Consider the following 16,136-nt stretch of genomic DNA (forward strand, 5'->3'; position numbering starts at 1 on the left):
CTGAACCCAGAGCTCCTGCCAGGCCTCCGGGCTGCCCCAGAGCTGCTCCCCACCACCTCCAGGCAGCTCAGGATTATTTCATGGCTCACATTTAAATTATTCTACAACATGACAACTGCGGACAAGAAGTAGCATGAACAGTTTTCTTTGTAACTACATAAAATGAGGCAGGTTATAAATCATACATAATTTTTTAGCTGATTAGCTGTGATAATTTATGTGAAATGAACTGTGCAGGGCCAGGACTTGGGCTTGATGATCCTGAGAGGTCCCTTCCAACTCAGCATATTCTGTGATTCTGTCAAAGGTTATTGGTTTAGAGCTGCTATAGTAAATGTTATACAATTTGGAGAGGCAAAAGTAACAGCCAGATACTCAAAAACTGCAATGTGAAATTCTACATTAGATTGAATAAAATACTTGCACCCAATAAAAATTTTACATTGCTTTAGTTTTAACTCCCTAACTTAACTCAGACTGAAACTGACTCTCCAGCGTTTTAGAGGTCCTAGGCATAACAAATTATCACAAAACAAAACTTACTTGTATTAATAAAGTTTATTAAAATGCTTTTTTTATTAAATAAACAGAGCCTGCAGTATTTCAGACTATTATGCCCTTAAAGGGGTCTTTTCAATGTTCTATCATCCATACATTTTGAACTCACGAAACATCATAAACATATGTACATTTACTTTCAAAGAAATTCAATATGAATACTGTAGCTATAGTGCTTCACATTATACACCACTGATCTACCATCACAGAGGAGATCAAAAATTTGAGATCAAGTCACACAATACTGAAGAACACAAGAGAGCTCTTCAATACTGAAGTTGTTTTAATCTGAAAGGGAGGACAAAAAGGAAAAAGTCACTAAACAGTCACACACCACATTAGGAATATTTCATTACTTAAGTAGTTTCTTAAACCTTAGTGGCAGAGAGAGAGATCTGAGTTGTATCAGCTAAAAACATTTTCTCAATTATAAGGGACATGCAAATGTGAAGATTCCAAAACAACTGCTTGTACAAAGAAATCTATTTCGTGCAAAATGCATAGAAACATGTTTCAGCTATTCAGAAACCCAAGTAGTAGTTTGTTTTTTAGTATGAAAACACCAATACATAACTGACACTCAGTTCCAAAGGAATGGAAGGCAGAGTCCTTTCAAGTGCCAGTTGGTACCTGCCCCTTCCACTCCACACCTTGACCCCAGTCACTCTGCCAGTAGAGCAGATGGATGTGGTATCCAACAAATACCTGGAGACTTCTCCTTCAGCTAGTCAGAGACACTACACAGAAGCCACTGCAGTTCCACATGGGACATTTCTAAAGCTGACTATGATCTGCACTAGAGACAGTTAGGCTTCTTCTACTTTACTTCAAGTGTGTGCAAAATATTGTGAAATGTGCTGTCCTGATTTTCACATTTATTAGTTAGCACTATCTTCAAGTCTCTTGTTTATAAAAATGTAATAGCAGTGTCTAAATTTAGAAGGCATGTACATGACTCAAGTATTGTTCTGCTTGCTTCACTGTGCCTTGCTGAAGCACACACTAGCTTAAGCATTGGTGCCACACAACAGATCAATCTGAATGGAATCTTAGCAGACAATGTTTCTTCCAATGTTCCCAAGTAAAGAGAAGTAGATAAATGAAAATATTAATTTCCACCTGCACTAGTTCAATTTTTCATTCCAATTCAAAATACCTTCCAAAAATATCAGTCATCTTTAATTATAATGTCCATTAGCTCTGCTAGGCCTGTGTGTTTAGTGGTCTTTACCTTAAGAGGCTTCTGTCCTAAAATTAATTACCCTCTAGATTAAAATGTCTAATATTTGTACTCTTTCCTCACCAAAGTGAGCAATATTTTATCTTTATAATGAAACTGGCCTATTCACATTTGCTGCAAATAGGTTCACTAGAATGACAACTCATAAATTGATGTTTTAGTTATTCACTGTAAAATTTTCAAGTGTTTGAGTAACCTTTCTGCTTACCTTCTTAGAAGTTCTTTAGGCGACAAGCCTGTGGTATCCATATCACTAAGGCTGTCACTGCTATCTGTAGTGTCTGAGCTGCTGTCTTTTTCTGATTTTTTATTCTTGTGTTTTCCTTTGTTTTTCTGCTTCTTATGCTTCTTTTTCTGTAAAAAGAACAGAAATAATCCTTTATCTCCTTGTGAAAGACTTGGGTTTCTGAATGTCAACAAAAGAAAAAAGGTCATTTCAGTAAGCTTTTCAAAGCTTAACTGAAACAGAACACCTATCAATGACTCTTATCCACTACTCAGAGTAAGATTAAAAAAAAAATATATCAACCAAAATTCATTTAATCCAAGCACTCAACTCTTCATAAAGCAGACATTTCATTACATTTATTTGTATATAAGCCATGAATGCAATTCCCAGAACGTGTTTGGCATCTTCCACATAGAACATGAAACTACCCACAGTACTGTACCTGTAGTCACATATGTGCATATGGAAAAAGCAGCATCATCGCGGGGTAATTTTCTGGTTTCAAAACATCAATGAAATTCTATTGCTTAAATTCTAATCTCACTATATATTTTTTCTAAATCAGGCATAAATAATAAAACATTTTGAAAGGCAGAGCAAAGAATCAATAAATCAAAAATCAGTATTTAAATCTATTACCTTCTCCTTTTTTCGTTTGCGTTCTTTCTTAGTCTTGTGCCTCTCTCTGGTTTTCCTATGTTTTTCTTTCCTACTAGGCCCAGGAAAAGTTGCTGGCATCTCTGTTTGTTGTTGCCAAGTAGTGCCTAAAGAACAAAGCAAAATGCATACAGAATAAAAAAAAAAAAACTGACAAAAATAGGGTAATTTGGTTATTACACTCTGTATTACTTTTAACATAATATGATAGTTAAACAAATAAAACCCCCAGCTTCAAAAAGGAAATTATGTATCTAAAACTCCTATCTGCAACATCCCTATTGTAAATAAATGCCTTTGCAATCTATTAAAAAATGAAATTGCAGGGCTGTCCTATATTTTCACATCCATTTTTTATCATTACCTCTACAGACTTAAAACAAACCTGATACACAGGCAAAGATGTTCCTGTTGGTGGGTCATAGCATGGCAACAAAACGTTTGGTGATGCCTGTTTACATCATACACATTTAAGAGATAGATGGCCTATTCACAAAATGCTTTTTTTAAAGAGAGATATCATTTATTTTATATACAATTTCAATGTGCAGAATTTACACTCTAGATGCTTACAAAACCTACCAGAAGAAAAAGCTGGTGGCAACTTTGGTCCAAATTCCTCTGTTGCATCCAGTTCCTGCTTTGAAGTAGGCAACGAAGAAATGCCAGAATCAGTTGAAGCAGTCACATTCTCTATGAAAAAAAAAACAAAAGTTGCTATATTTGAAAGGAAAATAAGAAAACACTTTTTCTAAGAAGTGTTGAATAAATTTCAAGGAGGCTTTCTAAAAATCTTTAAGAAAGCAAACTGATCAGCATCCTCTATCTCTTTGGCCAACTGGGTAGCTGACATTCTGAAACATGTCAACATACTGTAGTTTTTTTTTTTAATCAAGAAAACTATAAAATTATATTATTTTCAACTATAAAATTATTAATTTAATTGCTATTAGTATATTTGTTTGCTTCCCTCTTGTAACAGTACTACTTTTCCATTACTCAGAATGAATAAAAAACTCCATGAGATGTATAAGGTTAATAAACACTAAAAGTTAAATGTTAATAGAACCAACTGTGACAGTAGTGAACAAAGTATTTTCATTTTAAGTATGTTCTTACACTGGATGCTTTGTTTCCCCTCACTCTGTAACAGGCATATTCCATACAGCAGTTTGTGCTGTACAAAAGGTAGGTGGCAATGCTAGTAACACTGTAACATGCAAAGCTTTATTCAGTGCTGTATTATTTGCATTTTCTACACGACCAGCTCTACCAATCTCAGATTACCTGCACTGGTTAGCATTGTCCTAACAATCCAAGAATGTGTGATTCAAAAACGGAACTTTTACAAGGTACTTATTTTATGTTGCATAAAAATCAACATCCATTAAGTACTACCTTGTAAATTAGAGGAAGAACTGTCTGCTGTGTCAACTTGCTTGGTGGTTTCTGACTGTCTTTCTGAAGTAGTTGGTTGCTGTTCTTCATCACTCTCTTCTTCAGAGGAAGATGATTTTTCATCTGAGGAGCTCACAAAGATGGCCTTAAATAAGTCCATGGGTGGTCGTCTGCTTTCTTCCTCCTGATTCTTATCTTCATCAACTACCTGCTAAAAATAGCATCACAGCAAACTATATTTAAGCACTAAGGAAATGAACAATCTCTCTCTGATAAGGAATAACCTCAAGCATGCTGACAGGTATTTACAAAACATTTGGATGGCACAATAGCTGTGAAATAAACAATCTTAGTCCCAAATAGTAATTAGCTCTGAAACGCTGAGGAACTCAGCCAGTGTCCTATAAAGAGTAGTGCAGTTTGTGAAAACAGATCCCCAGATATTATAAATTCTAATTCATTAATTCAAACTTCAATTCTATAATACTAAATGTAAGCAAAGGGAAAACATCACCTTTCTCCTCAAAATATGCACTCTCTTCTACGGAAAGGAGAAATAAATACATTCTGTGCCTGTGAGCAGAGTGGTGACTGAATTTAGCTCATTTTCTCTTCTCTTAAGCCCTACTTCAAGTATAATCAGCGGTAAGCTGCAAACATCTTGCATCCCAGAGTTAAAACCTCAAAATTCTTCAACGTGCCATCTCATGCCTTTGCTGATCCGAGCTGGTTCTTGTGCAAACTGATCTGTGTTAGAACAATTAATGTATTAACCCATCTTGTTTCTGGGTTGTCAAGGTTTACAGCTATTTCCTTTAAGTTCAAACCTTGTTGTAAACTCACCGCAGTGAGAGGAGTTTCAGTTGTCCCTGTTCCAGATTCTTCTTTTGCTGGCACTGGGGGCTGCTGCTGAACGTCAGCTTTTGATCTAGCAAGACTAATGAATTCACTGATAGAATCTTTCTTCTCCTTCTCTTTATCTGATACATCCCACCTTGAAGATTTCTTTGGTTCTAAAACATCCAAAATATTCAAATCACCTGCATGCCAAATTGTTCTGCATTTCATGGCCTACTTGATTTTAAATTACTCTGCTTCTTCAGTTTGACATTTTTAAAATCTTTCTAATTAATATTTGACCTATAAATGTCATTTAGGTAGAAGAAATTAGCTTTATACCACTAACTTCAGTTTTTATGACACTGAATTTTTATTATGAATTCCTTTGTTTTGGCTTTTTAAATGAATAAAAAATCATGTGGCTAGGTTCTCAATGAAAAAGATACCTTTTCTGTACTATTATCTCATGTACAGTTAAATTAATAAAGTAACAAACTTACTGTTGAGACTGTTACTCTCTTGGATCTTTTCGTTTGTTGCTTGAGTTACAGATGTGGTGGGCTCAGGCACAGTTAAGAAATTAAAAACGGAATACTTGTCTCGCTTCACTTTTGGCAAACCCACTACAGAAGAACTAGAGAGAAATAAAATTGTTTGCTGATTATTGTTTTTAACAGAGAAAATTCCTCAAATTAGGTACAACAAGTTGAAGCCCCTAGACTAGTCCTTCAAATGCATGCTATTTTATCAGAGGTCACCATATTTTGTGACACAAATAAAAACTTTGGGCAGTTCTGTATTACCTTATGACACAAGAAATTTTCCACAGATTTTCCACAAGCAAATTAAAAACTCCGTATTTATAAAAAGTTTTAAAATATAAGTATCAATTATCTTACTCAGGATATGGATCACGAACATTAAATCTTTTACACAGCAGCTTATCAGGATGCCATTCAAAATTGTCTCTTGTGAGTTTGCCAAACATCTTCATCTTCACAGCTGTTTCCTTATCATCAATATCATTCTGAAAAAGTCAAACATTTACAGCTGATAAATAATTTTTTAAAAGATATAATGTATTTAATACACAATTTCAATGTGCAGAATTTGCACTCTTTAATTTACAGAATTAATTTACAGAATAAATTGCAGAATTTACACTCAAAAAAACATACTGAACTGCTGTAAGATTTATCAACAGGACAAATCCATCAATATTTAAATGCTGTTTAACGAATCACTGCTCTGTATGCACCAAGTGTTTTCAAAAGCTGCTAACAGAAGGGCAACAAAATAGTGACATATCTTCATGAGAGTTTAAAAGAAAAAAGTCAGGGCTTTTCTGCTGCAACAACTGCAGCTCCAATGTATTAAAAGACTGTAGGCAGCAAATACCTCTTGGTCTCGAGGAACCTCAACTTTGTCAACATCATCTTCGTATTTGGCCCGGGTGAACCTGGATGAGAGTGTTGAATTTGAGGATCTGTAGAACATTGCTGCACGGAAGAACTCCTCCTGTTCTCTGCCTCGCTCCCACTCCGTCATATTCTGGTCAAAAAAGCGCTCCAGTCTTTCTCCTGTAAGATGAGGAGAGAAATGCTTAGCAGAGATGACAGCTTACTTTGGGTCAACACTTTCCAAACAAAAATAACGTTCTTGCAAGTATTTAATGAATATTTAGCTTAAGGGTAGTATTAATCTCAACTGTGTTAATTCCTGATAAATGGAGGTCGTTTTTCAAGACAGCATGAATGACAGCATTTTCCAAATGCAAAATTGATATTTTAAGTAATTTTACTTGTAAAACTGATTCCTTACTCATTGCCCTTTAAAGAATGTTCAAAATACTTAATGGATTTAACAGGTGATTAAAACAAAAAGTATAACCCAAAGCTTTATCATATACCTAAAACATAGAACAGAAGAATTTAAGCCTGACTATGCTTTGGTAACTTGCTTTCTGGTCTACGACGTGCTCACAGATAAATACAGAGTTTGCACACAGGTTTACAGCAACAGGTTCAGTTTCTGTCCCAAAGGGAAGAGGAAATAACACCAGCCAAGCAAATGCACCTACAGTAAAGCAGACCTTTAGCTGTTCCAGTTATTTCTACATTTCTGCATTTTCATCATTATGGTTAGAGAGAGACTTACTGTCATAACTGGGAATACTCAACTTGACCCAGGGAAAATCCCAGTCCTGAACAGAGGAACTATGGACTCAAAGCTCAAGTAGTCTGTCACAATGTGGCAACCAGAAAATACTTATTTTATGTAATGAAAAGGACTTAAAAAAACCAACAAAACAAAAAACCCCAAACCACAACTAAATCAACACACCCAGGTTTTCTACCTGTCACTATATACTTTCCTCTGTCATTTCCCTGGGGCCCATTTTCTTCTTCCCCAATAGCCCCTGTGTACTTCAAAATCTGGAAAAAATCCAACCCTTTTTTTTTTTTTTTAAAGTTTATTTCAAGGCAATTTAAAGTCATGGGCTGATGACGAACTCCCTAGATCAATTTCAGCTTTTTATGCCTTACAGAAAAATCACAGTACTGGAGAACTCACCACAAGGTATCTCAAGTACCTAATTTAATCTAAGGTAAACCACAGTATCATTTAATATCAAAAACCTAAACAAAATGGAAGGAGACTGAAACAGCATGAAAAGAGATGATGAAGCAGGTTGGATGTTTTTTGGTTTTGAGTAAGAGTCTGAATGGATGCTGTGTTTTTACAGTCATAAATTTTTCTGAGAAGAACATAAGTGACAGCAGAAGCTTGAGTATCTGAAGGACATACAATAGAAGCTTTGATAAGTGTGGAGTACTTCATTCACTTCAGGGTTCTTTTCTTCCCCTGGTGCAGAGGCTAAGGGCTTTCTTTTGATTCTACTGTTACCTAACCATCTTTCTGCTTTTATATGATCTGTCAATTTAACTCCTTGAAGAGAAACAAACTAAATTAAAAGGCTTGTTCCACTGACCAAAGCTGAAGTGTACCTTGGCAAATGAAATAGGGAAAATCCAGGAAATGAAGCAGAACTTAACTTCTGCTGCATCACAGAACTATGAAATGTAATGCCTAAAATCAAGACTTGATGACAACTGAATAACTGAGCAGTTCTCTTGAAATCAGCATGACTAAATATCAGTAAGATTTCTGTTAACATTGGTCCTGAAAAGACTAAATGCTGTGGAATTCAGGAAGAGAACTCACAGTGAATATAAAACACACTGGGAATTAAAAAAAAGTGGGGGGGAGGGGAAGAAAAAAATTAATCAATAAATATTTTACCTTTTTCTCCTCGCTTAAGACTTTTCACAAAATTTTCGTATCTCTTTTGTTTTTCTGGATTTTTTGCAAATGGTTTGAAGTCACTAGAACCAGCATTTGCTACCTGTCCCCCCAGCAGCATCTGCCATTTGTGAGCAGCTTCTTCTGGGGAGGCCAGCTGGAATCTGCTATTTGGTGACTGCTGAGACACTGTTTTTGCTTTCATTTGTTGTTCAGATGCTTGCTTCACTTCTTTGAGTCTTTCTCGATCTTTCTCAGACAGATATTCCAAAACAGAAGGAGCCGGACCTAAAGCAGAAAACAAGCAGTAAAAGATAAAGAGAAATGAAAAATTACTAGGACTATTTCTTCTGCTTCAGTAGAAGAAAAATCCCTACCACATGTTTATAAATTCATATAAAGTGCTCTTAGGCAGAAATTAACAATAAAATGGCATACATGGCAAATAAAAATTTGGCCACTACTACATCTTTTATGCTATTTACATATAACTTGATAAAGTTTACTATTGCGGATACAAATGTGAGCCACAGTTACAAATTATCTTAGTATGTCTGAATGTATTTCAGCAAAACATTTTACAGAAAAAATTATCACAGCCTATTATATTCATAAAAGGCCTCAACCCTCCCACACAAAATACAATCCAACACATACTTTTTGTCTTTAAAATATTTAAGTAAGTGAATATACAGATTCTTAAATATATAAGTATTTAAATATATAAATATTTAAGTTAAATAAACAATTCAACTGCTGAGATGAAACTGAACAGTGAAATGGTAACTAGCTATGGTAACTAGATTTGCTATATTTATGTTAGAAAATAAACACTCATGGCCAGACCAAATTCTTACTTTCTATAAATAAACATACAAACATGCTTGAAACACAAACTAAGATATGGTCAGGTATCTTACTACCTTTCAGCTCAGTCTCTCCTAGCTGTTCCCTCCTCTGAGCTGCATTTAAAGCATGCCTGCTTTGGTGTGTTGGATCACTCTCCAGTTTCCCAGTTGACTCCTCCAATGCCTTCTGTAAATGGCAGCTTTCATTCCCAGCTGTTATCACAGGTCGAAAGTAATGCACTGGTCTGTAATTTCGTGGCAGGCTAGGTGGTGGGTAAATCTGGGGGGGAAATGGGCAACAAAACAAAAACCCACTGAGACAGAGAGAGAGAAAGAGAGAGCTTTGTATGCAAGACTTATAAATGTGTTTCAGAAAAAGTCAGCTCAACCTAGGAATTTCCCAGTATACATCTCAGCAGTAGAAGCAGATAGTGCAAGCTAACAATTCCTTTAGACCTAGTCAGTGAGTGGCACTGTAATACAAACTATGGGAACAAGTATATTGACAATATATTTACAACTATGAAAAAATATGAAAACATGCACATTAAGTGACAAAAAAATTAACAAGAGCCTTAGGATGCACTGCTTTTATTTGAGAAAACACCTTTTAATATTGCTTACCATTCTTTTAAACTGAAGTCAAATGATTTAATCAATTGGACTACTGAATACTTCCATGCTTACTATATTTTAAGGTCTTTCAAAGTGCTTTTCCCCACATTCTTCATTCAAGCCGTTATTTAAAGGGTTATCTCTGTGCTCCCTATACGATGGGATTTTAAATACCACACACATATTCCTCCTTAGAAAGAGGATCCTGTCATACAATTGTTTGTCATTCTAATTTATGCAAATATATATGGCCTGAATTATGTAAACCTAAAGACAGGACTAAGAAATTAAATTGTCACCAAAATAGCAAAGTGGACAAAGCATGAGGCCTGCTTTTTACAGAAAACTGAATGTTACATATGGAAGATCTAGAACCAAAATATGTAATTTTTTTTTACTTTTTTAAGTTAAATTAAACCATTCCTCCAACTTTATGGCAAATAGCAGTGAATAGTGTGGAAGGCATTTGTTCAAAGCCAGTACTCAGGCAAAGCTTAAATATCTTCAGAAGTCTGATAAATTTTAGGTTTCTGTTGAATAGCCCCCAGTGTTATAATTTTGTTCCTTCAGCAATTTTTACTGCTGACCAAAGCATTTATTTCTAAGAACAGAAAAACACCAAGAAGCAGTAGAGTCTGCACAGTTCACATGATGAATGATGTTACTCTTAATACATAAAATATCGCTGTCTGCTTACCTTGATTGGAGCGGATGGTTTTGATGCCAAGGAAAAACCAGCCAGGACTTTGCCTATATATTTAAATTCTCTTTCAGGCCCTGCAAAATGATCACAGATATAATACTTAAAGCATGCATGTTAGGCAATTTTTTCTGAATATTTTCCATATGTCACTGTCTATTATGAGTCATAATTGTAGTTAGTCTTCACCACCTTTCATTTAAAATTAAGGGTTCTGATTCTGGATTAGTATTGCACAACTAAAACCTGCTCCCAGAGTGACTGCTGAAGGTTGAACATGGCTTAGAGTGAACAGTATCCATACTGTTCACTCCATCAGTGCCATTAATGTGTACAACTAATGTGAACAGGTACTCCAGAAATTACAACAGTGTTTCATGCACTTACACAGTGCTGTAAAAATCAAGTGGTACCAAGATACAATTTACAAAAATTATCTAAAAATACAGAAATTCAGCTAAAAAAAAAAGTTCTCTTTTTAAGTGCTGGGTCATATTTTGTAACTGTGATTCATAATCACTTGTTTTCTTCAGTGAAACTGAACCCTGTATCTCACCAAGCAGCACATATTGTCCTTTTGAAAATATGCCTTGAGGGTTTAATCTACACTGGGATTAGTGGAAGACTTTGGAAATCATTTCTGTAATTGAACACTTAAATATAGAAGAAGGACTAGTTGAATTTTCAGATATCAAGGCTGAAAATTAAAATATATGGCAAATACAGACTACATTTCTTTTTTTTTTTTTTTATTCCCCTCCATATTACACTCACTTTTTAAAGAGAATAACAGTTCTTACTATTTTTGGATTTATACTGTTTCGGTGCTGTCCAGCCATACAAGCCATCCCCAGGCTCCTCATCCTTTAGAACTGTATCATATTTTGACAGTGTGTCAGTTGCATAAATATCATCATCTTCTTCCTCTAAAGCTCCTACACCAAAAGCCTAAAATACATATTTTAAATGAGAACTCAAAAGTGTAAAAACATTTAAGTCACATATCAGAACACATCTACACAGATATCTATTCATCTATATAAAACCTACAGTACAATGGGAAAAATGTACAGTTTCACCACAGAAACTGAGGTGAAAAAAAAACTTTACACCTCAGTAAGCACAAAAGCAAACACATTCCACTCCCTTGGCAGGGAGGAACAGCAAGTTTGGTGTGTACAAGACAAGGACAGCAGACTAGTTCTGCCAAAATAACATGTGCAATCTGACTAAGAGCAGGTTGAATTCTCAAAAGTAAAAAATATGTCAGTTAACAGGGAAATTAAACAAGTAGAATTCAGAGAAAACAGAAACTGGCAGTGCTTCTAGGTAAGAACTACAACACAAAACCTCTCTAGCTGACAGATACAGCATTACTGAAAGTACAATAGACAAAAAACAAACTAAAAACATACTGAATATTAACTTTACCTAATCAAAATAACACAGAACATTTTTCTCAAGAGTCAGGTAGTTTTATAGTTGTCTTTTACAGTTTCAATAAGTGAAGGCATTTGAGAGTTCTAAGGGTTTTTCCACATCTTCAAAATAAGTTTTAAAAAAATCCTATTCTCAAACCACGCTTGACATGTCTTACAATAATACAATGATTAGGAGCTTTTAACTTAAAACAAAATGTATGTGGGTTTTACTGCACTAATCATAAAATGCATTTAAAATGTCCTTACCTGACCTGTAATACCTAGTTTTCTCCCTTTACTATGTCTCAGATCACCAAGTAAATTGCTTGTTTCTTCAGAACCACCAGTGAAAAGATTCAGGTGTTCTCTTCCAGACACACCAAACAAAGCTTGTGAGGGGTCCAAACCCTTATAGCCAAGTCCATGGACATTCTCTTTCGGAGTCAAGTCTACAGGCATGACATCTTTCGGTGCAAACGTCACATTCTCTGGCTGGTATTCATCCTCTTCATCCTTGTACAAAATAAAGGTTTGTGAGAGCAAATATGACTAAAAGTTCTGTATGTTGAGCTTTTACAACATTCAGTTAGCATGAGCCTAGGCAAGTTTGCATTTCCTGAATTGTGTATGAACCGTAACTTCTTACATAGCAAAAGAAGAAATTTAGATATTAAAACCTTTATTCACATTAAGCATAGGAAGTATTTATAAACACTTTTAAAAAGATTTGCAACTACATTTTAAAATACTGTTCAAGGCCATTAAAGAAGTTTTATTTTTTTCATCTGTTATCACATATTCTTACATAAGCCAACAGAGCACTTTCCCTGTACAATACCTCAGAACCCTCAGACAGTCCAGGTGGTAATGCACAACCATATATCTTCACTGTAGGATCTGTAAGAGACAACATAACATCATATTACATTAATAAAAAGAGGGTTTAAAATCAACTTTCTAATCAGTCTATGAATGTTAACTTTCTACTAACAAGAAAGTTAATTAGCTCAGGAACTTCCCTGAACTTACCAGGTTTCTGTCTCCGTGGCTTTCTTTTGACTCGTGGTCCAATTCCTTGTCCTTCTTTCCAGCCCATTTTTCGTAACAGTTCAACCCCAACTGTTATTCTAAAAAGAAAACAAAAGGAAACAAAACCAAAAATTACTTCAAACCACACTTTTCTTATTTGTTGATAAATAATGTACATATAAAATATTCGAACTTCTAGTTATATATCCCACTTTAAAATCAGTTACTATTTGCATACACGCTACCTGCCAGTTTATAAATGTTTACTTGGTATAAGTCTGCACATTCAAAACAAAAATTCAGGTGGAGGCCACTTAGGAAATGTAACACTGCAGGATCTTCCAGTCTCACAGTTATGGTGGTCAAACATTACTTTTCTAAGCAATACAACACTCTAAGTGAAATCAACAGTTTCAGGTAAATTTACTTACTTAGATGGTCCAATTAAATCATCAAATGCAGTGGTTCCTGGAATGGGAGCAACCACTCCTGCAATCTGTCTGGCTTTCTCCTTTATTCTGTCTTTAGCTTTAGACGCAAAATCATCTGTAGTTGTAATATCTTTTGGTGCTATCCCAAATTCACTAAGGTCCTGGAAACATACACAAAATGAAAACATTTAGACTAAACATCCCTCAAGTTCTTACTTAACTGTAATAGTAATGTAATGAAAATGGCATATGACCTTTGTATTTGCTAATTTTCTCAAGCCACTTATGCAGTTGTTTTCATAATAACTTTAGTGGAAATATCTTAAACAGTTTCAAAAGTATTTGCATTTTCTGATAAAGTGAAAAGGTTGAGTTCTGGTTTTATTTTTCAATACTGACATTACAGAAGCTTCTTAAGTGAACCTATGAAATAGTCTATATAACCTAGTAAAATAACACTGTATACAAGAAGTAATTTCAAGTTTACTTCAATTTTTGCTGTCATGGCAACTATTTACACAAGTTTTCTATTCCTTTCTAAATTTACCTCTTCATCCATGAAGTCTTCTGGTCCAAGAACGGTTCTACCTGCTCTCTTTTGCCGTGATGATACAAAAGCTGATGGCGTCCATCCTTTAAAGAAGGAAAATATTTAAGTAAGGTACTTAAGGCAACATAGTATTCAAAAACACTTCAAACATTTCAACCTTACACCTTAAGGATACATCAAAGGAATATGTACAAAGTTACAGTCCAAAAACTCCAGGAGAACTAACTTCAGCAATACTATTTCAACTATTCACAGTGTAAGGAATAGCAGGAAAAAAACGTACCTTCCTTTGTACCAACAGTGTTAAAGTAGCCGGCAGAAAAGCCACCAGTAAATGCACCATGGAAACGCTGGTATCGTCCCTTTGCATCTTTAACAGTCTGCTCTTGAAGAGGGACTGGCTTTTTAATTCGTTCACCTGCAATCAAATAAACCAGAAAGTAAGGCACAACTTTACACGAAGGAATGATTTCCCACTTCCTCCAGAAGCTCTTTCTTCCTTGCAAGTAAGAACAGGATCAAACACTAGTCACCCTGGTGTGGAAAGCATCACGTTTTATTTATTTCCGCTCCACTGCAACTATTCATGTACAGCACTGAAAAAGGAAAAGCATGAAGTGTTCACATCAAAATTCTTAATTCTACTGACTTCTGAGAGCATTGGATTTTTCTTGTGAAAGGAAAGTTTTAATTTTTAAGTATGCAAGACCTCTGGCAGGATTTCTTCACTTCAGTAATTGCTTGAGAAAATACACATCAGAAGTGTATAAACCGAAACAAAACACAAAAGCCACAGACTTTGACACAAACATTTACTTCTTTCAAACAATATTTCTTCAATAAAATGGCACAGACTTGGGAATCACAACTGTACATTAGTCCTTGCCTTGTCCATCTCAACAATATAAGCATAGGACAGTCAGATTAGCATAAATGCGTACACTTGAACTGTACTGGGTTTTTTGGGGTGTGGGGAGGACAGAAGCAAAGACCAGCACCCAGCTCCACCCAGAGCAGCCGCCACAAGCCGCGGGGTATGGCAGCCAGAGCCGCGAACCGCGCTGGTGCCGAGCAGGCCTCTGCCCGCTCGGCTCGCAGGCGGCTGGGCCAGACCCTCTCGCAGCACAGCACGGCTGCCGAGAAAGGCCCCGCGCCCCGCGGCAGCAGGAGGAAGGGGCAGCAGGTCTGCGCTGGGCCCACACGCCACAGTCCCTCACAGTGAGGGCTGCAGGGCGTTCAGCCGCGACCCGGAGCGGACCGGACCGCGCAGGCCCTTCGGGATACCCCGGCCCCAGCGCCTCACGCCGGGCCGCTCTCCAGCGCTCGCCACAACGCTTTGACAGAGGGAGGGAGGAGGAGCAGACGAACCACCCGGGGGTCCCTTACCCTCCTGCAGAGGCTGCAGCGCGCTTCCATAGCTCACCAAGTCCTCCCCCTCGCTGTCGCTGCTCTCCGCCATCTTACACGACGGTGGCCGCGCGGGACACGGCGGCGTCACAAGAGGGAGGCGGAGCCGCCGGCCCCGCCCGGCCCCGGACGGCTCTGAGGGGGAGCGGCGCCCTGCACCGCCGGGACCCCGCCGGCGGGCCGGGAGCGGCAGCGGCAGCCGCAGCCTGCACCGCCGGGACCCCGCCGGCGGGCCGGGAGCGGCAGCGGCAGCGGCAGCCTGCACCGCCGGGACCCCGCCGGCGGGCCGGGAGCGGCGGCATCGCCGAGCGCCCCGGAGCCCTTCAGCGCCTCTCGGCCTCATGGCGGCACTGGGGTTGCCCGCCGGGCAGAGCGCGGTCCTGCGGGCCCCCCTCGGTGCCCGCTCCTGCGGGAGGCACGGCGGGGCCCGCAGCCTGTCCCGGGCGCACGGGCCCCTCCAGCGCAGCCGTGTTTGGCTGGAAGAGCCCCAGCCCCAGCGGTTCGGGAGCTCTGCGGCGCTGCCGTGTGCGGCTCCACATCATGGGTCCGAAGCGCTGACTGGTGTGTTTAAAAATGACCCACTGCACATAGTGTCAAACTCCCGGTCACCAGCAGCCATGCGGTAACTCCCTCCAGTCATCGAGTGCACCACATCAGCCCCCCTCAGGCTCAGGGCTAGGAAAAGGGCTCTGACAAACAGATTTCATCTAAATCAAGGTGTAAAGGGAACTCCTCCCTGAATCAAAATCAACGGTGTTGCGGATTTCACTGTACACTTAAGCAAATACATGGCTAAATTTGCCTAACCACGTTGTCTTACACGCTGTTCAAGAAGAATTTGCAGAGAAAACGGGGCAGAAGTCTGAGCGTTCAAATCTTCCCTCAAAGAGCTTCATCTGTGAACGCTTTC

General features: G+C 37.9%; 1 protein-coding gene across 1 annotated transcript; it reads right to left on the reverse strand.

The window, feature by feature from the left end:
- Positions 1-539: 539 nt before the first annotated feature.
- GPATCH1 (G-patch domain containing 1) lies at positions 540-15,303 on the reverse strand. The gene is made up of 20 exons (XM_053952946.1): positions 15,206-15,303; positions 14,103-14,237; positions 13,817-13,902; positions 13,270-13,430; positions 12,839-12,936; positions 12,648-12,706; positions 12,077-12,322; positions 11,189-11,336; positions 10,386-10,465; positions 9,149-9,353; positions 8,226-8,513; positions 6,321-6,502; positions 5,822-5,949; positions 5,423-5,556; positions 4,926-5,095; positions 4,083-4,290; positions 3,267-3,377; positions 2,667-2,791; positions 2,007-2,152; positions 540-846 (listed from the first exon to the last, which is right to left on the reverse strand). Exons 1-20 carry the CDS (start codon positions 15,276-15,278, stop codon positions 825-827), a joined length of 2,805 nt encoding a protein of 934 aa, XP_053808921.1. The 5' UTR covers positions 15,279-15,303; the 3' UTR covers positions 540-824.
- Positions 15,304-16,136: the final 833 nt, after the last annotated feature.

Source organism: Vidua chalybeata, chromosome 11, assembly GCF_026979565.1.
Source record: "Vidua chalybeata isolate OUT-0048 chromosome 11, bVidCha1 merged haplotype, whole genome shotgun sequence".
Lineage (NCBI taxonomy): Eukaryota > Metazoa > Chordata > Aves > Passeriformes > Viduidae > Vidua > Vidua chalybeata.

Coding starts and splice junctions, on each gene's coding strand:
- GPATCH1 (XM_053952946.1), bottom strand. CDS start 15,278: ATGGCGGAGAGCAGCGACAGCGAGGGGGAGGACTTGGTGAGCTATGGA. Junction 12,707..12,838: donor GCCACGGAGACAGAAACCTG/GTAAGTTCAGGG, acceptor TGTCTCTTACAG/ATCCTACAGTGAAGATATAT. Junction 8,514..9,148: donor AGGAGAGACTGAGCTGAAAG/GTAGTAAGATAC, acceptor TTTCTGCTTTAG/GTCCGGCTCCTTCTGTTTTG.